Genomic DNA, 23,746 nt, shown 5'->3' with positions numbered 1-23,746 from the left:
AAGGTTCTCGAGGATTCACTTCCTAAGTGGTAATTGATGGTCGACCAAGTTGTTACAGGTTATAGGCGAGCCGCCAGTGTTCTTGGCCAGCACCATCTTCTTGCCATAAAAGGAGGCAGTTGCTGCAGCCCGTAGAGAGAGGGGGTTAGGGGACAGCTTCCCTCTAAGCTCCCCCTGCTACTGCTGAGAGGATTCGCATTGCCTGTGACGACCAGTTCACTAAAATGGTAACTTTTCTTCATTTCGGAGGACACAGATCAAGTCTAGTTCTAGACTAAAAAGCGTTTTGATGGAAATTCTCCATTTAAAGTGCTTTTTAGTGCGGGACTAGGCTTATTCTGAGTCCACTAACTGGCCCACGTCTACTGTTTTGGTCTCTCCGATACCCTTTCGCCAACAACATTCATTTAACGGCATTATATTTTTTCCCCCTCAAGGCTCTATCTCCACAGAAAGGAACATTCAAACCATGGAGGTTCAACTGAATGACTCGGTAGCCTCGTTAGACCTGGGCTTGGCTCCAACTGTTAATCATTCACCTCATCTTAACGTATCGTTCGGTATTGGTGGGTTTCTTGCAGATTGTGTGCTTTCTGGATGACTCGGAAATGTATCTAGAATATGTGGTTGACGCTGTTGCTTGAAATTTCACTCTTGTCCTAGGAACCAAAGGTAAGATAAATACACCATCTGGTGTTGTTTTGGTCGTGTATGTTTTGGGCTGTTTGCAAAACTTTAACAATCCTGCATCTGTGACCTACGGCCAAGAGCGGTCAACATACAGAACCCAGATTCACCTAAAAAAAAATAGAACTGAACTTTGAGCGTTGGTTTAATTCTGTGCTGTAAAGCATTCTGATGTCTGACTAATAAAGTATACATTTTTGAAGCATTGTATTCAAGTTGAGAAACATGCAATTTATTGAAAGTGAAAGGCATACAAGGCATTGGATGGATTCACAATTGGACAACCCTACCTTTTACATCAAATTTCATTTGAGACAAACTTAAAAAAAAATAATAATAATTAACCTCTTGAAACTCTGGGGGCAGTATTTCATTTTTTGGATGAAAAACGTTCCCATTTTAAACGGGATATTTTGTCACAACAAGATGCTCGACTATGCATATAATTGACAGCTTTGGATAGAAAACACTGACGTTTCCAAAACTGCAAATATATTGTCTGTGAGTGCAACAGAACTGATGTTACAGGTGAAACCAGATAAAAATCCAATCAGGAAGTGCCCCATTTTTTGAAAGCGCTGCATGCCAATGACTCCTTATATGGCTGTGAATGGGCTACGAATGAGCTTACGCTTTCTACATATTCCCCAAGGTGTCTACAGCATTATGACGTATTTTTACGCATTTATGTTGAAGAATAGCTGTAAGGGACCACATTGAGCAAGTGGTCACATGATGGCTCCCGCAGAAAATCTTGAGTAAAGTACAGAAGTAGCCATTTTTCCCAATCGCTTCTTATGAGAAACCAATTGTCCCGGTGGATATATTATCGAATAGATATGTGAAAAACACCTTGAGGATTGATTCTAAACAACGTTTGCCATGTTTCAGTCGATATTATGGAGCTAGTTTGGAAAAAGGTTTGGCGTTGTAGTGACCGCATTTTCCGGTCGATTTCTCAGCCAAACGTGAAGAACAAACGGAGCTATTTCGCCTACAAAAATAATCTTTTGGGAAAAAAGGAACATTTGCTATCTAACTGGGAGTCTCCTGAGTGAAAACATCCAAAGTTCTTCAAAGGTAAATGATTTAATTTGATTGCTTTTCTTATTTTCGTGAAAATGTTGCCTGCTGCTAGCAGGGCATAATGCTATGCTAGGCTATGATAAACTTACAAATGCTTGTCTAGCGTTGGCTGTAAAGCATATTTTGAAAATCTGAGATGACAATGTGATTAACAAAAGGCTAAGCTGTGTCTCAATATATTTCATTTGTGATTTTCATGAATAGGAAGATTTTCTAGGGATATTTATGTCCGCTGCGTTATGCTAATTAGTTTGAGGCGATGATTACGTTCCCGGATCCGGATTTGAGAGTCGCAAGAAGTTTTGAAGCAAAGTATAGGTTGGCAGCAAAAGCATAGTCTTATTCTGTAACTTGATATTTAAAGTATTACAATCATACAGTGTTATTGATCCTTATTCAGCTAAATAAAGAATTTCTATGTTAGTAACATTCTATGATTAGGTAGTATTCCTTATGGCAGTGATCAATACCTCTGACAAGTCAGAATATTATTTTAATTCAGGGAATACTCAAAGCCCACGGTTGGAATGATCCTTGTTTGCTGGCTGGAATCTGGAAGAGAACAATGGCTGACATTACTCCCGCGCATTAAGTTGGATTTCAAACAGTCATGGCTGCCACGTGAATAAGGTACAGTACATTGAACTGGTGACTTGCCGGTTCCATTTCACTCCCTACTCCTTCCTGTTCCTAACTCCCTTTATGTTTGCAGATCTGTAAGATGGAAGCAGTATGAAAACTCCATATTCAAATTGGCAAACATTGATGGGTTAGGGTCAAGCATTATGGGTTGGGGTAGGGAGTGAATTGAGACTGGCTGGTGGCATCGCCTTACCTTCTGAGTAAAGGGGGTGTTACAGGCCAGACAGGTCCTCTCTGGGGTAGCAGGGCTGTTCAGGGTAAAGGTTCCCACCATACCAGCCTCTACCCGGGCTGCTGCCACCGCGTCTTTAATGGCGAAGAACACAGAGCTACCTAGGAACAGCACCGGCTCTCCGATTCCCTGTAGAGAATATTTACTTTATCGTCAAATTAACTCGAAAGAACATTCTTTACGGACTACTGTAGACGCCAAAGGTCTTGATTAAAGGCTACAACTAGTTTAACGATAGTTTTTCCCTGGTCACGCGCACACCCTTCGCTCACCTTAGATGAGTAGATGGCATGTGGGTTGTCAGAGCCTGAAAGCAGGTAGACGTTGAACTGAAGTGGTATGTCACAGACAGCAGGGATCTTGTACTGGGACGGGCCACGTGTGTACAACACTCCCGAGGGAGAGAACTTCAGCTCTTCCAGTGTGTACAGACCCAAACCCTGGATGAAAGCGCCCTCAATCTGGCCAATGTCTACTGAGGGGTTGATGCTCCTTCCAATATCCATAACAATGTCTGTCCTCACCGTCTAGACATGGGCAGAAAACAAATGTCAAATTGTGCATTTTTAATAGTATGAAATAGTGAATGTCTTCATTTGACCATCTGACTAGTACCTAAGGTAAAGTGTGTAACAGCAAAAGCATGTAAGAGATATTGGTTGTGTAAGTGAGGTCACCCTGTAGTCTCCAGTGAGACAGTCGACCTCCACCTCACTGCAGCAGGCACCGTAGGTGAAGTAGGCATACGGTTGGCCCTCCTGCTTCTCCCAGTCCATGTAGAGGTCATGACCCCTATACAAACGTCAGCAGTTTGTTATACATCATTTATACACACACACAACGCTATCTACTGTAATTAAAAACAATTATACATGTATCTTTCCACATTAGCTAAGAGTAGCAATATTTTACACATAGGCCCTACAGTCCTAAAAGTTAATGGTTTTGTATCTGTAATAGTGAAATAAAAGACCATATGAAAGGCTTCAAAACACTCCTCTGCGTTAGGTCTGCATGGAAATCTATGTTGAATCTCTACCTGTAGTATCCAGTAGCTGACAGACTGATCCTTTGGATGAATGCGGAGGTCACCTATTTTCCAGCACACAAACAGGTCATTTAGAACCATGTTGCTATTCATGAACTGATTTATATCCCTCTGTTCTACTTAAATAATGATGTTGTCATGGGAAGTGGACATCAATATGAAATACCCAGGTCTGCCAGGTGCCTTCTGGGTTCTGTTTCCTGACAGGTTCTAGTCTTTGGTACAGGATCTCACAGGCATCCTTAGGGACAAGACAAAAAAACAGACCGGTTGAATATGACTGATGGATTGGTTGAATATCCATACTAACACGCCAACAGGAAAATATCCACATCAGGTGTTGGTTGCACCAACTGATCTGGGATCAGGCTAGCTGGGGAGATCCCAGGCAATACTGTACCTTCACGGCCATGCCATTGGCATCCGTGCCAAAGGAGGCGGCGGAGGGGCAGGTGTTGGGCACAGCACTGGTGTCGGTCTCTGTGATGTGGATGAGAGAGGCGGGGATGTGCAGCTCTCTACTTGCCACCTGGAGGTATTGATGAATTGACTGAATGTAAAAAGTACATACAAGCCAAGTAGAAGCAGTACCCATTTATGGAATAGTTATAGTTAGTACAGAATGTGTACTACAATCATTATTTCACTCCAACTAGTCAAGCTAAGTGAGAAAATACTCTACCTACCTGTTGCATTTTAGTGTGTATTCCCTGGCCCATCTCAGTTCCACCATGACTGACTAGAACAGAACCATCCTTGTAGATGTGTACCAGAGATGCAGCCTGTCTCACAGACACACGCACAGAGAAAATATCAAACCTTTATTTTATTGATTCATGATGTATAATTTGGATTTACTAATTTGACAGTGCAAAGGCAACGCTAACCTGGTTAAGGAAGCCGTCTGAGAATGCGATGCCATACTTAATGGGTATCGTGGCCATGCCCCTCTTCTTCCAGCGGTTCTGCTGGTTAAACTGGGCGACGGATTTGCGTCTGCTGCCGTAGTCAGACTTCTCCTTGCATTCATCCCAGCAACGCAGGAGGTTCTTGGGATCAAACTCAAACTTGTAATGTGTCAGGGACACCTCCTTGTACATGTTTATCTCACGGATCTGCTCAGGAAAGAGAAACTATTAAGAGAACCGTGTTATGAAGTGTATACAGTACTTTTATGAAATCTATAAGGCATTTACAGCATATTCAGCTATCTTAATAATCTCTGACGTCATCAGTTTTCAAACAGACTTAATTTATGCATGTCTGTTACGAGACTAACCACAGAGATTTGTGTTTATATCAATTTGATTTTCCTCAATAGAAGGCTCTGGTACCTCCCACTCTTTCATCATAGAAAAGTAATTTGCTTGATTCTATTTTTATGGCTTTCCTCCCTGTCCCCATTACCCTCCCGGACCCCTAACACTTGACCTCTGACCTCTTCAGCGTTGCAGCCCAACTTCATGGCCACGTCATTGATCATGTTCTCAGTGACCAACATGCTCTGGGGCACGCCGAAGCCTCGGAACGCCGTGTTGGAGGGCAGGTTGGTCTTACACGCCACCGAGCGACCGCGAAGGTTGGGCACGTTGTACGCATTGTCCAGGTGAAGGAGAATCTTCTCTATTACCTGGAGAAAAAGGAGGGGGCAAAGAGCTCAGACACTGCCTATGACAAGCATAGAGACGGAGTCTGGTGTTAGCTTTCAAGGAGGACTTGGGGTTAAGAATTGAATGGCGAAAGGCAGAGGAAGAGAGACTCACCAACAAAGACTCATCTGCCGTGTTTCCAGAGTTGGCGTAATAATGTAGATCAGCAGCTATTATCCTTCCATCGTTCATAAAGCCCACCTGGAGACATTAACACACTATCAGTTAAATCTAGTACCACTTAAAGATCCCTCAAATGCCTCCCTTTGTGAGTCAGTCACATCACAAAGCCTTAAGAGGGGGAGCACCTTGTGTTTGCCCAGGACAGGGTGGCGGGCCCCAGTGATCAGCATGTCCTCTCCTCTCTCCAGAACACAACGCACGGCCCGACCAGTCCTGGGTAGACGGATCAGAACAGGCTCGGGATTCAAACAAACACATAAATGATGTTTTGGATTTATAGATCACCATTGCATTTGGGTTAAATAAGTCATGTATCATTGGATCAAGTCAGTTATTCTTTTAAGTATTTTACTTACTTCCATGCAGCCACAGAAGTGATGCAGGCTATGATAGACGTTTTGGTCACTTTCCCTCCAAACGCTCCGCCAACTCTCTTCACATGACAGGACACTCTGTTGGAGGGAATCCCAAGAGTCTCTGCGATGGATTCCTACAGAAAAAAGACAGACATGAAACATCTCATTTGCCAATTAGGAAGTAATGACTTACACTTCAACAGTGACTACTTGATATTTTCCTATCCTCAGGAATGGAGATTGAGGGAGTAGAGTTGACTGTACCTGGGCATAGGTTGGGTGTTGACAGGAGAGATAAACTTTGAGCTCCCTCTCTTCTCCCGAAGGCACAACAACCATGCTCTGTGTTTCCATGTAGAAATGCTCCTGACCACCAAGCCGGATCTCCCCTGAGATTAAAGAGCACAACACGGCTCAGTACATAGACTTCACCGATACAAACACTCAAGATAGGAACCAGGTGGACACACCTAGTACACATACGAAGCTAACACATACTGTACCTTCGTAAATATGGTCAACCTTATCAAAAGCCTCATCCACGTTGCCTCGCTCGATCATCCTCTGGGGCAGAAAGAAGGACTGTTTCTCAATAGCCTCCTCAACAGTGAACACTGGGCCTGGCAGATCCTCATAGGCGATCTTCACTAGAGCCGCCCCTCTCTTAGCCTGCTTCCTGTTGTCAGCCACCACTGCACACACCATGTGACCCACGCATGACACCTGGCAATAACATTTGTGAACATAGTTAATACTAACAGTCATGCATCTGTGTGAGAATGGCCTTCATACATGACCAAAACGTATGTGGACACCTGCTCGTCGAACATCTCCTTCCAAAATCATGGGCATTAATATGGAGTTGGGGGACTTGCTTCCATTCCGCCAAAAGAGCATTAGTGAGGTCAGGCACTGATGTTGGGCGATTAGGCCTGGCTCGCAGTCGGCGTTCCAATTTATCCCAAAGGTTTTCGAGGAGGTCAGGGATCTGTGCAGGCCAGTCAAACCATTTCTCTGTAGACCTTGCTTTGTGCACAGGGGCATTGTCATGCTGAAACAGGAAAGGGCCTTCCCCAAACTGTTGCTACAAAGTTGGAAGCACAGAATCATCTAGAATGTCATTGTATGCTGTAGCGTTAAGATTTCCCTTCACTGAAACTAAGAGGCCTAGCACTAACCACAAAAAAACATCCAAAGGCCATTATTCCTCCTCCACCAAACTTTACAACTAGCAGTTTGCCTTCAGACAGGTAGTGTTCTCCTGGCATCCACCATACCCAAATTCGTTCGTCGGACTGCCAGATTGTGAAGCGTGATTCATCACTCCAGAGAATGTGTTTCCACTGCTCCAGAGTCCAATGGCGGCGAGCTTTACACCACTCCAGCCGACGCTTGGCATTGCGTATGGTGATCTTAGGCTTGTGTGCGGCTACTCGGCCATGGAAACCCATTTCATGAAGCTCCCGGCGACGATGCTTCCAGAGGCAGTTGGAACTCGGTAGTGAGTGTTGCAACCAAGGACAGATTATTTTTTTACACGATATGCGCTTTAGCACTCGGCCGTCCCGTTCTGTGAGCTTGTGTGGCCTACCACTTCGCGGCTGAGCCATTGTTGCTCCGAGACGTTCCACTTCACAATAACAGCACCTACAGTTGACCGGGGCAGGTCTTGCAGGGCAGAAATTTGAAGAACTGGCTTGCTGGAAAGGTGGCATCCCATGACGGGCCCCTTTGAAAGTCACTGAGCTCTTCAGTAAGGCCATTCTACTGCCTAATTTTAATCTATGGAGATTACATGGCTGTGTGCTCGATTTTACACACCTGTGAGCAACAGGTGTGGCTGAAGTAGCAGTTCCGGTGTGACAACACACTGGACAAGGCTTTGATTACATCATACACTGTATGAAAACAACAACACATATGACATGACATGTGCGATTCTGGTTGTGTCTCTTCAATGAAGCACTACAATACCTCATTCTGAGCCAGAATGCCCTCGTCTATGCCTGTAAACGTCCTAAACTTCTTCCCTGGGATGTCTTTAGAAGTGATGACATCCACCACACCTGGAACCCGGAGAGCTTCACTGATATCTATGTCTCTGTTAGGAGGGGAGAAAAAGACAGTGAGTAGAGAGACAGTCATGCACATACTAACCAATACTACCGCTCATTTCATACAGGTTAGGATTTTACATGGCCATTACTCATTTACAGTGAATGACATTCAGATAAGGATCTATGGTGGTGTATACCCATTTAACAATGAGGATAACAACCTATCGAGTCCCACATGACACACCATGCTGGTTAACAATAGCCAGGTCTCTCTACACTGGTGTGTCTCTGAAGCCCACTTCCTGTCCAATGAATAGTGAATGTGTGAGTAAAGGTCTATACTTTGTTTTCTATACAACCTGTATAAAACCCATTATTACTGTTGGCTGTGGATAGAGGGTTCATTTGGATTTTTATAATTCAATATTTAGCAAGGGTGCAGCCAACTGAATATCTTAAGATTCCACATTAAATGAGATGCAGTATCGGTGATTATATGAATGATTGGGACTCTGCTCACTGTATGATCTACACCAGGGGTATACAGTAGGCGGCCCGTGGGCCAAAACCGGCCTGCAAGTGATCACTCGCAGGCCCTCCAAAGTTTAGGAAAACAAACAATGATTTTAATTTAGAAAAATTATTTAGTAATCCCACAAATAAGAGAGCCGTGATCGTGTCTCAATGTAATCAAGGTATGAAGTTACTATGCTATTTTCCAATAAACTTGTAGTCAATTTGCATAGTACAAATTATAATTACACCCCCCCCCAAAATTGTCCCGCAGCTGAATCTAGTTGGCTAGCCCTAGGCTACACAGTGGGCTCTATTTTCGAACAGCATTAAGCCAGCCCAATTGTCAAGCACATGGTCTTTGACAATTTCAACCTGTTAAAGGGGAAACCTAGTCAGTTGTACAACTGAATGCATTCAACTGAAATGTGTCTTCCGCATTTAACCCAACGCCTCTGAATCAGAGAGGTGCCGAGGGCTGACTTAAAATCGACATCCACATCTTTGGCACCCGGGTGACAGTGGGTTAACTGCCTTACTCAAGGGCAGAACGACAGATTTTTACCTTGTCAGTTTGGGGATTCGATCCAGCAACCATTCGGTTACTGGCCCAATGCTCCTACCCACCAGGCTACCTGCCGCCCCTACTAAAGCCGGTGCTCTTTTATTTTCAAACCCTGAGCTCGCTTGTGCTGAGGTAGGAGGGGTGGCTTTCGCTGAGCTGTGTCCTTAAAATATGTGAACAAGTTCAAAATTTCAGTATGTGCTGGTGGGGATATATTTAAGACCAACCGAAAGCTGGTCTTAGCAGTAACGCGGTTGGTTATGGTATGTCATTTTGACAACGGAAGCGGAGCCTACCCAACCATGACACAGTGCCCATGGCACAAGGTGTTTTTTGTGCCAGTAAACCCCAAATTAGAAACATTCCCCATTTTGTTTCATTAGATTAAAAACCAAGTTCAGCCTCTCAATGAAGGCAGTCTTTGTCTGGCCCAATCCATTCACCAAGTAGACAAGATTATTAATAATGGGTTTGGCTCCTAAAACCGCTTTAAAATAAATCTTAAGAGTCTATTGACGCGCTTGTGTCAATCTCCCACAAAATCCATCACTTTATGCAAAAAAATATTTTCCATGGGCTGTATCTCAATCCACCGCATCAGCCTATGAAATCGGCCTTCCTCATCGGCGGAAGGTGGCCGAGCTACAGTGGTATTTGTCAGACCATGAGACACCCCGATAATCGGTCTTCTCACAAAAACGTCTCGTGTCCAAACGGTTTGGCCTACAATCTAAACTGAAAGATGCTTCTCTCACGAACACATTGGTTTTGGAGGTAGTTTTGTGTGTACCAAAAACAAAAATATTTCCTGAGATTTCTTACTGTATATCTCCTAGATCTAGGGCAAACACTTCAAAACATGTAACATTTTTGTCTGTTGCCACTTATAAATGTTTAAAGGCCAAATGCAATATTTTATCATATAACTTTTTTTGGTGGGGGGGGGGATACCTACAGGGGTCCTAAAATTCTAAATCAAATGGCTAAATAATCCATGGTATGACAATCTTAAAACAATCAATATTATTTTAAAAGGCATAGACTTTTAGCTAATCACCAAAGCTTTATTTTAAAAAATCAAGTTCGGGAGCAGCAAAACAGTAAGTGGAAATCCGTTTTATCTATACTGAACAAAAATATAAAATTGAACAATTAAGCTGAGTAACAGTTCACATAAGGACATCCGTCAATTGAAATACATTCATTACATTCATCAATCTATGTATTTCATATGATTGAGAATATAGATATGCATCGGTTGGTCACAGATACCTTAAACAAATGGTAGGGACATAGATCAGAAAAGTAGTCAGTATCTGGTGTGATCATTTTCCCCACGCAACACAACTCATATCCTTCGCATAGAGTTGATCAGGCTGTTGATTGTGGCCTGTGCAATGTTATCCCACTCCTCTTCAATGGCTGTGCGAAGTTGCTGGATATTGTTAGGAACTCAAACATGCTGTCGTACACGCCGACCCAGAGCATCCCAAACATGCTCAATGGGTGACATGTCTGGTGAGTATGCAGGCCAAGGAAGAACTTGAACATTTTCAGCTTCCAGGAATTGTGTATAGATCCTAGTGACATGGGGCAGTGCATTATAATGCTGAAACATGAGGTGATGGCGGCGGGTGAATGGCAAGACAATGGGTCTCAGGATCTCGTCACTGTACCTCTCTGCATTCAAATTGCCATCAATAAAATGCAATTGTGTTTGTTGTCCATAGATTATATCTGCCCATACCATAACCCACCGCCACCCTGAGACACTCTGTTCACAACGTTGACATCAGCAGAGGCCTGTAATTTTCATCATAGGTACACTTCAACTATGACAGATATAATGAGAAAAAAAATCCAGAAAATCACATTGTAGGATTTTTTATGAATTTATTTGCAAATTATGGTAAAAAAATAAGTATTTGGTCACCTACAAACAAGCAAGATTTCTGGCTCTCACAGACCTGTAACTTCTTCTTTAAGAGGCTCCTCTGTCCTCCACTTGTTACCTGTATTAATGGCACCTGTTTGAACTTGTTATCAGTATAAAAGACACCTGTCCACAACCTCAAACAGTCACACTCCAAACTCCACTATGGCCAAGACCAAAGAGCTTTCCAAGGACACCAGAAACAAAATTGTAGACCTGCACCAGGCTGGGAAGACTGAATTTGCAATAGGTAAGCAGCTTGGTTTGAAGAAATCAACTGTGGGAGCAATTATTAGGAAATGGAAGACATACAAGACCACTGATAATCTCCCTCGATCTGGGGCTCCACGCAAGATCTCACCCCGTGGGGTCAAAATGATCACAAGTACGGTGAGCAAAAATCCCAGAACCACACGGGGGGACCTAGTGATTGACCTGCAGAGACCTGAGACCTTAGTAACAAAGCCTACCATCAGTAACACACTACGCCGCCAGGGACTCAAATCCTGCAGTGCCAGACATGTCCCCCTGCTTAAGCCAGTACATGTCCAGGCCCGTCTGAAGTTTGCTAGAGAGCATTTGGATGATCCAGAAGAAGATTGGGAGAATGTCATATGGTCAGATGAAACCAAAACAGAACTTCTTGGTAAAAACTCAACTCGTCGTGTTTGGAGGACAAAGAATGCTGAGTTGCATCCAAAGAACACCATACCTACTGCGAAGCATGGGGGTGGAAACATCATGCTTTGGGGCTGTTTTCTGCAAAGGGACCAGGACGACTGATTCGTGTAAAGGAAAGAATGAATGGGGCCATGTTTAGTGAGATTTTGAGTGAAAACCTCCTTCCATCAGCAAGGGCATTGAAGATGAAACATGGCTGGGTCTTTCAGCATGACAATGATCCCAAACACACCGCCCGGGCAACGAAGGAGTGGCTTCGTAAGAAGCATTTCAAGGTCCTGGAGTGGCCTAGCCAGTCTCCAGATCTCAACCCCATAGAAAATCTTTGGAGGGAGTTGAAAGTCCGTGTTGCCCAGCAACAGCCCCAAAACATCACTGCTCTAGAGGAGATCTGCATGGAGGAATGGGCCAAAATACCAGCAACAGTGTGTGAAAACCTTGTGAAGACTAAACGTTTGACCTCTGTCATTGCCAACAAAGGGTATATAACAAAGTATTGAGATTAAGTATTTGGTCAATAACAAAAGTTTTTTTCCACCATAATTTGCAAATAAATTCATTAAAAATCCTACAATGTGATTTTCTGGATTTTTTTTTCTAATTTTGTCTGTCATAGTTGAAGTGTACCTATGATGAAAAGTACAGGCCTCATCTTTTTAAGTGGGAGAACTTGCACAATTGGTGGCTGACTAAATACTTTTTGCCCCACCGTACATGGTCTGCGGTTGTGAGGCCAGTTGGACATACTCAATTCTCTAAAATGACGTTGGAGGTGGCTTATTGTAGAGAAATTAACATTCAATTCTCTGGCAACAGCTCTGCTGGACATTCCTGCAGTCAGCATGCCAACTGCACACTCCCTCAAAACTTGAGACATCTGTGGCATTGTGTTGTGACAAAACTGCACATTTTAGAGTGGCCTTTTATTGTCCCCAGCACAAGGTACACCTGTATAATGATCTTGCTGTTTAATCAGCTTCTTGATATGCCATATCTGTCAGGTGGATGGATTATCTTGGCAAAGGAGAAATGTTCCCTAACAGGGATGTAAACACATTTCTGCAACAAATGTAAGAGAAATAAGCTTTTCGTGCATATGGAAAGATTCTGAGATCTTTTATTTCAGCTCATGAAACCTGGGACCAACACTTTACATGTTGTTGCGTTTATGTTTTTGTTCAGTACACATTATTTTGGCCAGCTCCTTTTATTATTTTGTATGCGTGTTAATAAATAAATATTTTTTTACTCCACGTAGGACAGAAACTGAAAATATTGCTGTTTTAAAGCAACTTTGCTGCAATTCTACGCATTTTTTCCATGGGGCTGAGCGAAAAATGTGCAGTTTTACAGCACATTTTCTGAATTCTAGCACATTTTGCCATGGGTTGGAGGCAAACTTTTGCAGTTTTTAATATGATAACTGATGATCAATGGACCCCACACAGGTCGGTAATTTGACCATGCTTTCAAGTTTAGATAGCTGGCCGCTGGAAGAAAGAAAATGAGCTGACATGGACTAATTGTGTAACAGCTTACGCACAACCAAATGTCTTAATTGCACCTTGTGCATTCTATTGTTCTAACTCTGAACAATAAGTTAATAAATAAGTTCTAAATGTTTTTATTTCTTAATAAAAGGGGGACTAGGACGAGAATATTCCGTTCCACCAGCCTAATTAGTGTTGATGATACCGCACAGACTGCCAATAACCAACAGAACATGACAAAAGCATGCAGTATTAAGCCATGGAACGCCTTGATAGGCCAGTGAGTGGCCAAGCCCTCGTCACACCTACAACTTGTTTATTCATTGTGCCACCACTAGCTAATGCGCTCACAATTCCGGCTGTGAAAATAGCACAAATATTTCTGACCCCGCCCCCCGACCTATAGTGCTACCGCCAGTGCTTAGATTTACAATTGCTTTAGGTTTGTTAAACTAGAGCTCAGTATGTTATGAACTTTAAAAAAAAGTGGTTTGTGAGGAAACTTATCCATAAATCCGTTGCAATGTTCTTCAGTACTTACAGGATCTTAGCATGTGGTCTGGTGCTGGTGACCAGGACGAGGTGGAGCTCTCCGTCCATCTTGGGGATGTCATCACAGTAAACAGCTTCTCCAGTAGCCTGGCTGATGGCTGAACGGTGCATGATAGGCCGACCTACTGGGTCGTCACCACTCTGGCCTTTCACCACAGCCTGCAAAACAAACACATGTTTTTATGACAGCCTGAGATGTAACCGTGTTTGTATCCAGACCAATCAATCCAACTTTATTGTCCTCAGAGGAAATGTTGGTTTGTAGGCAGGGGTAATCTTTCGTGGACAGAATACGTGAACTGATCAAATGATGCGAGATTTTAGTCCTGGGTTAACTGAGATTAAGGAAGGGGTAACATGATCAAACCATGATTGTTAATAAGAATTTGTTCTTAAAAAAGGAGAAGTTCTCATTTTTGATGTAAATCGCATGTTATTGAAGGGTCCAGACACTTTTTTGTTATGATTTTCTGTATTTTTACAATTTACCCCAACCAGCGCTTCACTTCCTCATCCTCGTTATGCAGTATGGAGGCTCTGAAAAAACATGAACAAATGCTAAAAAAAAATCTTTAAAAAACATACTTTTTCGAAATGTCCCAGTATAATGATGCAGGTTCTTTAGGTGCTGTAAACATGAAACGGGACGACTCGAGCTGTTTCCCCTATCCAGCTGTTCCATTCTCCGTATAGCCTGCCGCTAGAAAGGACGGCGAGGTATCGCTCGAGTCGCAACAAAATGGAATATAACGTTCAGAATGACAATGTCACGTGTACAACATGTAAAGACCTGCATCACGTTTCTACAAGGACGATTTGGGTGTTTTTGGAGCATTTGTTCATGTTGTCAGATCACACGTACTGCACAATGAGGAATAGAGTCACGGGTTGGGGGTAGGTGAAATCGCTAAATTCGTATTCAACCGACTAAGATCCAATCAAACAGACCTGGAACTCTTGTAGGCTGGGCTGTAGCTGTTTAGGTAGTGGACGTATTGCACTGCTGACCCCTTCTGATAGGTCCTCCTGGATCACATTCTGTACAATGCCAAAAAGATATCTATATTTCGAGAAACATTAGCAAATAAAAGTTCCAAATTTCAAGTTTGCCAAGTAGGCTACCAATTGGGGCAAAGAGTGACCCAGTCCATACCATCTCCCAGAGCTTGTGCAGCATCTGCAGGTTGAACTTGAAGAGGAGGCTGAGAGTTAGGGACCTGCGGAACTCCACCTGCCCACCGGGGTGGGAGGGAGACAGGGATATCTCATCTAAGAGCTGGGTGTAGGCTTCACTCAGCGTCTGCTCATCCCACTTCCTGGAGGGGTATGTGTTTGGACGTGGGGTTACAAAACATGCAAGGATGTAAAACACAGATAATGTAACACAACAAGAACATTGCTGAGGAGGATAACAAGGAAACATATGAATCACAAACCAGGTTAGCCAGCTCTCCTCGAAAGAAAATAGCCCATTAACCAAATCCTGCTAACTGTGAAAAATTCCCTCTGTACCTTCCGATGACTGCAGCACATGTTTTGGTGGCGCTGACAGTGCACGGCCCTACACCGCCGTAGTAGATACTCAGCTCCTTGACCACGCTGGAACCCTCTATGAACATGACCCTCATCCCAGTGGTCACTGTGGCCAGGGCGTTCTCCTTACGAGGGGCCTGGCGGAACGCTCGCATGAACTCTCCCTGCAAAGACACATTAGATTGGGAAAAACGTTGTTCACGCAGTCACAGGATTCAACTCACCTCAAGGCCAGGAGTTCTTCCTGGTGAGGTCAAATGTGTGAGATTCTCAAGAGGTTCTCCATTCCCAAGCGTCTTACTGTACCTGTCTAGATACTGGTATGAACACAGACAGGACAATCTCATCCGGTTTTAGAGATGTTTTTCCAAACCCCACAAAGAAATCTTTATTCAGCAGGATTTCTCTTCTTCCCCCTGGAATAGAACCAATTAACACAATGATTTGCAATAATTCAATACAAAACATGGTTAAATTAGACGCAGAATAAATGAAATGAATGAAAATGGTCACTACTGACAACTCACTCTTTGACACCACATTAAGTGTGCAGTTCCCAGCAGCGAACACAGGGTTCAGGTCTGAATTGGGATATGCACTGACAATATTGCCTCCTATGGACTAACACACACAAAAACACACCATAAATATGTTTAACAGTCAAACAAATGTTTACCAGTGATCCCCTGAGGGTAGTTAAGACGTAGAGATTTGGACAGTAATGTGCAGCACAGCTGTTAGCCTGGTTCCAGACCTGTTTGTGCTATATAGCCAACAATGACCAAAGGTGCTGACAAGACCGGACAAACCAGGCTACAATCTGAGACCAGGCTACAAAGCTGATAGTGAATGACAGAAACAGATTAATCATACGCACGGCAACATTGCGTATCTGCTGTCCTCCCAGGTTCCCCAGCTGCTGTAGGAGGGATCTGTATATCTCCGTCTTCTCCTCAGGAATCTCCTGGACCAGCCCCTCCAACAGGGCCTTAACCACAGACAGACTGCAGCCAGCCCCGAAACACACACCTACAGACACAACAGACACGCATGAACAGTTCCGAGAGAGAGAGAGACCGAGAGAGAGACCGAACCCGAGAGCGAGAGAATAAGAACAGAAAGAGCTAACCTTGCAGAGTCTTGGTAACCTCGAACAGCTCCTGGACTCTGGTGGGTGATATTATTATGGGATGCCAGGCACCTTTGAACTTGATGTCTGGGCCGATGTTGGTGTTGCCCATGACCAGCGGTGCCTGAGGGTGACTGGTCTTCAGCTGGATCAGTTCCTCCAGAGACACAGGGGAGACCCACACCATCCTTTCGCCACGGAACAGCTGACTAACCTGGGGCTCCATCTCTGCCATCAGCTGAGTGGAGAATAACGGAGGATTGTCAGGATATAAATATCGCTAGTTCATAGACTAACGAGGATACAGACTGTTTTAACGACATTACAGACTATAAGACCTATGAGGTATTCAATGGACAACTCTTACAGCAAAATAACAGTATTTCGCCGATTTGGTGTCAATTAATAATTCTGTCTTGTGTAAAGGTTGTTAGTTAAATTATTTTAGACTGAAGAATGGTACTTTTTGACTGTTACACAGTGACATACAGTATATGGGGAAAGCATATCAAACTGTGTAATTCACCATTTGACCACTAGTACATTGAGTAGCCACTAGTCCTGCTGCCTTACTATGAGTTCTGGGGGGAAGATGAGATCTTGGGTGGGGTCCAGAGGGAGGAGGTCCTCCTGGTCAAACAGCTGTGGTGGAGGCTCCTGGAAGACACAGTCAATGTCATGTGTGCCAACAAAACACATCTCGCTTTTTATAAAACAAGTGTGTTAAATCGGATGAAATGCAGCAATGTCATGGAATTGTGAACTATAACTTTCCAATATCATTAGTGCTGGTAACATTTGTTTAACTATATCCTTTTATTTAACTAGGCAAGTCAGTTAAGAGCAAATTCTTATTTACAATGACGGCCTAACCCGGCCAAACCCTAACCACGCTGGGCCAATTCTGCGCCTCCCAGTCACGGCCGGTGGTGATACAGCCTGGAATCGAACCAGGGCCTGTAGTGACGCCTCTAGCACTGAGATGCACTGCCTAAGACCGCTGTGCGAATCGATAATACAATGACTATAAATGATATTATACAGTTAAGCCATACAAATGAAATGTAATGTTTAAAAGAGCAATAAAAAGCAGCTTTCCTCCGTTTCTGTAAAAAGCAGAACAGGGCTCGAGAAACACGCTCCAATGCATAGACAGAGCAATGGATGCAAGGGCTGACCATCCATCAAAATGTTACTTTTTAACCATGTTTTGAGGGTATCTAGTGTTTCTTTACCTTACTTTGTTTACAAACATTGGAGTAAAACAAGCTTATATTTGGAGTTTCTGATGCGGTACGACAGCTGAACTAAGCCCATGGATCATTTATAAGTTAGATTTTCAAGAATGAATGGGTGCATATCATTCGTTTACAAGTCCAAAAAATTGATGTAGCAACTGCATATTACTGTTTAATGGATGCCGCTCTTCACACACACAAAAAAATAAGTAATTGTAATTTTTAAGTTGCACGATTTAGAGCAAAAATGAATGTCCTCAAGCTTCCAGTAAAGAAATAAAAAATACTTCCTATCGGGCTATGGCTGAACCAAGTCAGGCAAGAATCTCTTGATTAGGTGTTGAACTAAGGTTAAAATAGCATTTTAACAAGAGGTTCTACTTTATTTATCTGCGTTTATTCGCCCACTTGCCTCACTTTTCAAAAAAGGAAAACCTGTTAAAACATTTAATAAAACGTGTATGGCCTGAATAGAAAGAGTCACTCACATTCTCTGATCTCTCCGGAGGCGAATCTCCATTCACACAACATCCAGCACCATTACCATTGGCTTGACAACAGTTGGATTCCTAATGATGGATAACAGGACGGATTATTCATTCACTTTACAGACAGTAAATACAAATGCAATGCATGTGTCTGTTATGTGCAATATCATTTATACCGGACTAAAAGTCTTGCAGCCATCAACAATGGGACGATATCCTGTGCACCGGCACAAATTGCCACCAAGTGCCACTGTGATGTCCTCCATGTTGGGCTGTGGTTTGTTCCTCAGTAAAGTGTACATGGACATCACCATGCCTGGAGTACAGAACCCACACTGAGACCCGTGGGCCTTGGCTATACGCTCCTGCAAGCACACACAAGCATATAATCCAGTCAGCCACACTGAATGAGAGCTTCAGCCATCCATCGTAGGGCCTACCTGTACTGGGTGCACCCTGGTCCTTGTGTTTCCAATGCCCTCCACAGTGGTGACGGCTGCCCCCTGAAGCTGGCAGACTGGCAGCAGGCAGGCGTTGGCAGAGTAATGGCTAGTAGGTGAAGGTAAACTGGCATTTACATTTTCAATATGAACATAATATATCATCCAAGTATAATAGAGAACATCATAAGTAGGGCTTTGAAGACACAAAGATAAATGTTGGATTCGCCCATGCATCTGTTTTTTTTCATGCAACTTGTGACACTATGCGCTTCATACAAAAGTGTATAGTTTTGCCCATCTAATTTTTTATTCATTTTTATTTAACTAGACAAGTCTGTTAAGAACACATTCTTATGTACAATGACGCCCTACCAGTGGGTTGGTTAACTGCCTTGTTCAAGGACAGAACGACAGATGTTTTACCTTGTCAGCTCTGGGATTCAATCCAGCAACCTTTCGGTTACTGGCCCAACGCTCTAACCCCTAGGCTACCTGCCACCACACAGGAAAGGCCTACTTAAAAGTTACTGTCTCAGTATGCCAATTATAGTATTCATCAACCGTGCAAAGTTCATCAAAAATCTGTCAATCATTTATCCAAATGATGGCTGTTTGTTGAGGGATGAATGGATACAGGATGGTCTTGGTACCGGGCTGGTAGCGAGACACCATGACAGTACAGGCTCCACATCCTCCTCCTCCACATCCGTACTTGGTACCAGTCAACCTCACTGGAGTCAGGCACCGTCAAGGAATATAATAGTATATGCCACTCAGACATTTTTTATCCAAAGTGATTTACAGTACAGTGAGTGATCGATGGATTCATTTTTCAGTATGTGATCAATGCAGAAATTCAACCCACAACGTTACCAACTGAGGAGACACTCTGCTTGGGCTAGACAATCGATCAGTATCCATATGTCCACATAGCATAACATTAAATGATTTCAACGGATGTATTATACAGCCAATCCTAATCAAAGGAAAGTGCACACTCACAGTGACATGCACCATGGAACCATCTCCGATAGGACTTATCATTATTTTCACACCTCAAAGTCTGGACTGGCTTGTGTGGTAAACAAAACACACTTATAAAATCAGTGCACCACCCTAGGCTACCCATAAGGCATGGATTTTTTATAAGATACTGATTGTGCAATAATTTGGCTATAGGTTACACAACATCTGTCCGTTTTTCTTTAGGATAAATATTAACAAGAGTATAATCACAATGACAAAAACAGTACACTATATTATTCATTTCAATGTAAATACTCAATTCAATGTTGGTGCTTCACTTCTCATCTATACATTTTCAGCAAGGAAAGGATACACCTCTCACGGAGGTAAGACAGTAACATAGTCTCTGGGTCTGCATTGTTTTCGGTCACCTGTTTGAAAGTAGGAGAGGAACCGTGTAAAGCACATAGCATGAGTTTTTTGGGAGGGGCATTCTGAGAGAGTAGACCTGAGGCCTACAGCCAGTATCTTCGGTACAAACACAGACGATGGGAAGTAATCATTGGTCAACAACATGAGCAGCCATGCAGACAGTTTTGTAGAGGAACAGTGCGCAGTAGGCTAAAGTTAAGGCAATGTGCAAAATAATCGCAAAGTGCTACAACTTAAACCAACGTACAGCTAATGCACAATACAATATTACAGTCAATTATTTACCTTTTTACCGTTGACATAGAAACACAAGCAATCGGTTTCTTTATTCTCACTCATTTTCCTTTCATTTGCGCATTAACGTCCAGTGTTGACGGGTTTCTGCGACTACTCACTAAATCCCCCAGTCACCTCACACGCCTCCTTGACGAAAGCAAATTCAGCTGCTTTACTGCCGTTTTGTACAACTTTTCACCTAGTGGTTGATATACAACAGTCCCCTAAACCAGTTGATAATTACTGATTTTAAATCGATACGGTAGTCAAGAGGAGAGAGTACATTTGGAGTGCATAGTCTACTGTAAATTGACTCCACCTCCCAATGTCAATGTTGTTGAACAACAAAGTTGAAACCTCTTAAGTCAACACTAACCGATAGTTTCCCGATACAGGATGAATACATTTCAATGAATGACATATTGGTATCGTAAGGTGCCCTAAATGGAAAAATAACCTATTAAATGTGGTTTTCTTCGCATCATTTTGACCAAAGAGAATGAAACTATGAACTTCTAACCAGAGGGTGGCACTACAACCTAAACGACCTAAATCCTCTCAACAAAATCACTGTTAATCACTTGTTAGGCTACCACATTGATGGATCGAGCTAACAAGGTAAAGATCTGTCGTTTTGGCCCTGAACAAGGCAGTTAACCCACTGTTCCTAGGCCGTCATTGCAAATAAGATTTTGTTCTTAACTGACTTGCCTAGTTAAATAAATGTACAATTAAAATAAATAAAAAGCTGACATTTATAATATACAACAATTGCCTTTTGAGCAATTTTCTTTCTGAGAATAAATAATTTCCAATATCATGATGTTGTTTGTGGAGTGTTGTTTTGATTTCATAGTGGCATGGTTAGGGTTAAATGTATTCTGCACATGTGCACTAAATTCCACACTCTCAGAGGAAGACTGATAGCCTTTTTGGGTGTTGGCAGGTCACCTTGTTCTCTCTCTCTCTCTCTCTCTCTCTGTGTGTCTCTTCAGCAGAACATTGTCTCCCAGTCAGTCAGACAGGCTGACCTAGACTGTGCTTCCTGTCTGTGGGCTGTTGTTCCGTTGCCAGGTCCCTCTCCTCTCTGCTGCTCTGTAGGACAGGCCTGTCCCAGGGGACTGACTATGAGGAATGCACCGAGAGCACTTTCACAAGAAAAGGGTGTATAATAATTCTGTATGACAAGACACTGAAATGAGTATTAATGAATGAATCTATTAATTCATGAAAGTGACCCCGTCGAGTTCATGACTTTGTGTACCAGGGGTTTACTGTAGATAAGCCCCAAACCGTACATACAATTAGCATGTCAGCTGAATATGAGCTTCTTCTGGGTTGCTTGTGTGAATAGGGAGATAGAATAATGTTATGGTATGGTAGGTACCACATCAGTGTGCTTTCCCCTTTTCCCCTAAGGGGTTCACATCGATATTACTCCTTTATTATGATACTGGGTGTACCCTAACTAAAACAACATCAGTGTACATACAGTGCAGTCGAGCTTCTGTCTTTGGTTACTCAGCTAGGAGATCTGAGCGATTTCAGCCGTGCTGCTGTGTTTAATGTGGTGTCCTACATGCTGTTTCAACAGCAAACTTTGAAGATAGGATCGGGACTGCAGAACACAGTTATGTAATGCTCAGACGACTAGAGCACAGTCAGACGGATTGGAATTCTCCGCTCGTTTCTAAGTCAGTCGGACTTCACCAAGAGGTTGAGTGAAGAACATGACTCTGAATTTGACTTGAAAACCCCTTTCCTTCGTTTCTTTCCCTCACTTAAGAAGCAAACCCTCTTAGAAATCCAGACTGGGGAATTTACCCCAGTGGTGTTACTATTCAGCCAAACTCTGGAGTTGAAATGAAGGGCAGACTTACATCAAAATAACCATTAAAGCAATGTTAAGTGGTGAAGGACAGGGCAGACACTTTAGGGTGCTGAGTGAGTAGTGGTGGTGGTGCACCACCATGGATGCCCAGTGGGACTACGCTTCATGTTTATGGATGAGCCCCAGACTGCAACTGGCTCCCTGCTGGCCCCCTGCTGGGGACTGATCATGGGCAGTGTGCCTCCTGGAGCGCTCATCACAGTGCTGCTAATGCCTGGTGCTGTAAGGCTGCGGAAGGCTGCTCTCCTCTGGGATGACTGGGATTAGCCTAGCACACATAGGCATACTGGGATTAGCCTAGCATACATAGGCATACTGGGATTAGCCTAGCATACATAGGCATACTGGGATTAGTACTCGACCTCTCATGTTGTGTCTCGCCCACTGTGTCCGTTGTGTCTCACTCAACCTCATTTCAAACATCTACTTTTCTAACTTAAAAGCTATATGTACGGTTTCTCTCAGGCTGACAGTGTTGTTCAAGTGTATGGCATAGCGTGACAAGGTCCCTGTATTGTAGTCATGCCCTTGTGGGTCAGTGTCGCGGAAATGTTACAACCTATCACCCTGGCATAGTTGTTCCCTCCTTCCATGACCTCATCACTCCTTCCAGATCCCCATCTGCTTCCCATTCCACCACATACTCATGCATGTCTGGTCTTAGCTTCTCTCCCAGGGTGAAACAGCTGCACATCCAACGAGACACAGATCGGGGCTGCGCTCAGTACGCAAACACGTAGTGGAACATTGAAATGAAAATGAAGCAGTGCTGTACTGAGTGACCCGTTGGGTTGGGGGGTTCAAAATGCGCTGCTGCCCTTTAAAGACATCACTCATTGTTTCAAGCCACACCTGCCACACCCACCAAATGGAGCAAATGTACCTCGAATCTGTTCAAGAATGGACAAGAGCGTTTTGGGGAAACGTGTCATTCAGCACAAAACGTTGCGCAACGTAGCAAACATTCAATCGAATTGAAGGCACCTCAGATCTGCATTACTTACTAATTAAAGCTCTTGCATGTGGCTAGCTAGAGAGCGTTCCCCTTCCCGCCCTCGCTCAAATCTAACCTAGAAAGCTTCAGCTGGGGCAAAGGCTGTTAGAATGAACTTTATTTTCAAAGCGTGCAAACAGTGAAGCAAAACAGAGGCCTCAGTCGTGGCATTTACAATCACAGAGTCTTTGGGCAGTGCTCTACTACTCGCTCTCTCTTGCTCTTTCTCTCAAACTGTCGCTCGTATTCTCAGTTATGAAGTCTAGGATTCAAGGTCTACCCTGAGTTATTGAGTCAGAAAGGGAATGAAGATATTGTAAAGTGAGAGAAAGTAGCAAGAGGCAAAACGGTCACTGCCAGGGACCATTTGTAATTAATTTAGATCAGAGGAGAACAGTTTAATGGCAGCAGCCAGCCAGTGTACGAGCATGTTAAATAAGAACTGAAGTGCCCTGAGGATGTGCACTGTACACAGTGTAATCTCACATGCAGGCAAGAGACCGCTTACACTGTCTGAGATGGGGAAGAGAGAGAGAGAGAAGGATGGAGAAAAAAGCACCAGTGCTTTGAGACCCTGATCAGACAAGACAGAGAAAGAGAGAGAGTGGTAAATATTTCTCAATCACAGGCTTTTTTCTAGATTTACTCAAAGAGCTCAGGAGTGTATGATGTAAAAAATAAG

At 43.3% G+C, this 23,746-nt stretch overlaps 1 protein-coding gene across 2 annotated transcripts; it reads right to left on the bottom strand.

Moving 5' to 3' along the window:
* Nucleotides 1-1,940: 1,940 nt before the first annotated feature.
* aox6 (aldehyde oxidase 6) lies at nucleotides 1,941-20,503 on the bottom strand. 2 transcript variants are annotated; one of them, XM_024426139.2, is made up of 31 exons: nucleotides 20,189-20,503; nucleotides 19,845-19,902; nucleotides 19,140-19,236; nucleotides 18,503-18,611; nucleotides 18,239-18,427; nucleotides 18,063-18,143; nucleotides 16,910-16,993; nucleotides 16,337-16,574; nucleotides 16,085-16,236; nucleotides 15,735-15,828; nucleotides 15,514-15,623; nucleotides 15,187-15,371; nucleotides 14,828-14,990; nucleotides 14,623-14,712; nucleotides 13,664-13,833; nucleotides 7,858-7,984; nucleotides 6,387-6,606; nucleotides 6,148-6,272; nucleotides 5,884-6,017; nucleotides 5,653-5,740; nucleotides 5,459-5,545; nucleotides 5,134-5,325; nucleotides 4,583-4,810; nucleotides 4,382-4,477; nucleotides 4,096-4,224; nucleotides 3,862-3,936; nucleotides 3,687-3,739; nucleotides 3,325-3,439; nucleotides 2,920-3,174; nucleotides 2,609-2,776; nucleotides 1,941-2,325 (listed from the first exon to the last, which is right to left on the bottom strand). In XM_024426139.2, the coding sequence occupies exons 1-31, from the start codon at nucleotides 20,240-20,242 to the stop codon at nucleotides 2,272-2,274; spliced, it is 4,020 nt and encodes a 1,339-aa protein (XP_024281907.1). In that variant the 5' UTR covers nucleotides 20,243-20,503; the 3' UTR covers nucleotides 1,941-2,271. The 2 variants fall into 2 exon arrangements, with proteins under 2 accessions (XP_024281907.1, XP_042180028.1); XM_042324094.1 differs by lacking the exons at nucleotides 19,140-19,236; nucleotides 20,189-20,503 and having other exon boundaries at nucleotides 19,845-19,879.
* Between the last annotated feature and the right edge of the window lie 3,243 nt (nucleotides 20,504-23,746).

Source organism: Oncorhynchus tshawytscha, linkage group LG07 (assembly GCF_018296145.1).
Source record: "Oncorhynchus tshawytscha isolate Ot180627B linkage group LG07, Otsh_v2.0, whole genome shotgun sequence".
Classification (NCBI taxonomy): domain Eukaryota; kingdom Metazoa; phylum Chordata; class Actinopteri; order Salmoniformes; family Salmonidae; genus Oncorhynchus; species Oncorhynchus tshawytscha.
Note: the sequence above shows the minus strand (reverse complement) of the source record. Positions and strands in the feature narration are given on the sequence as shown.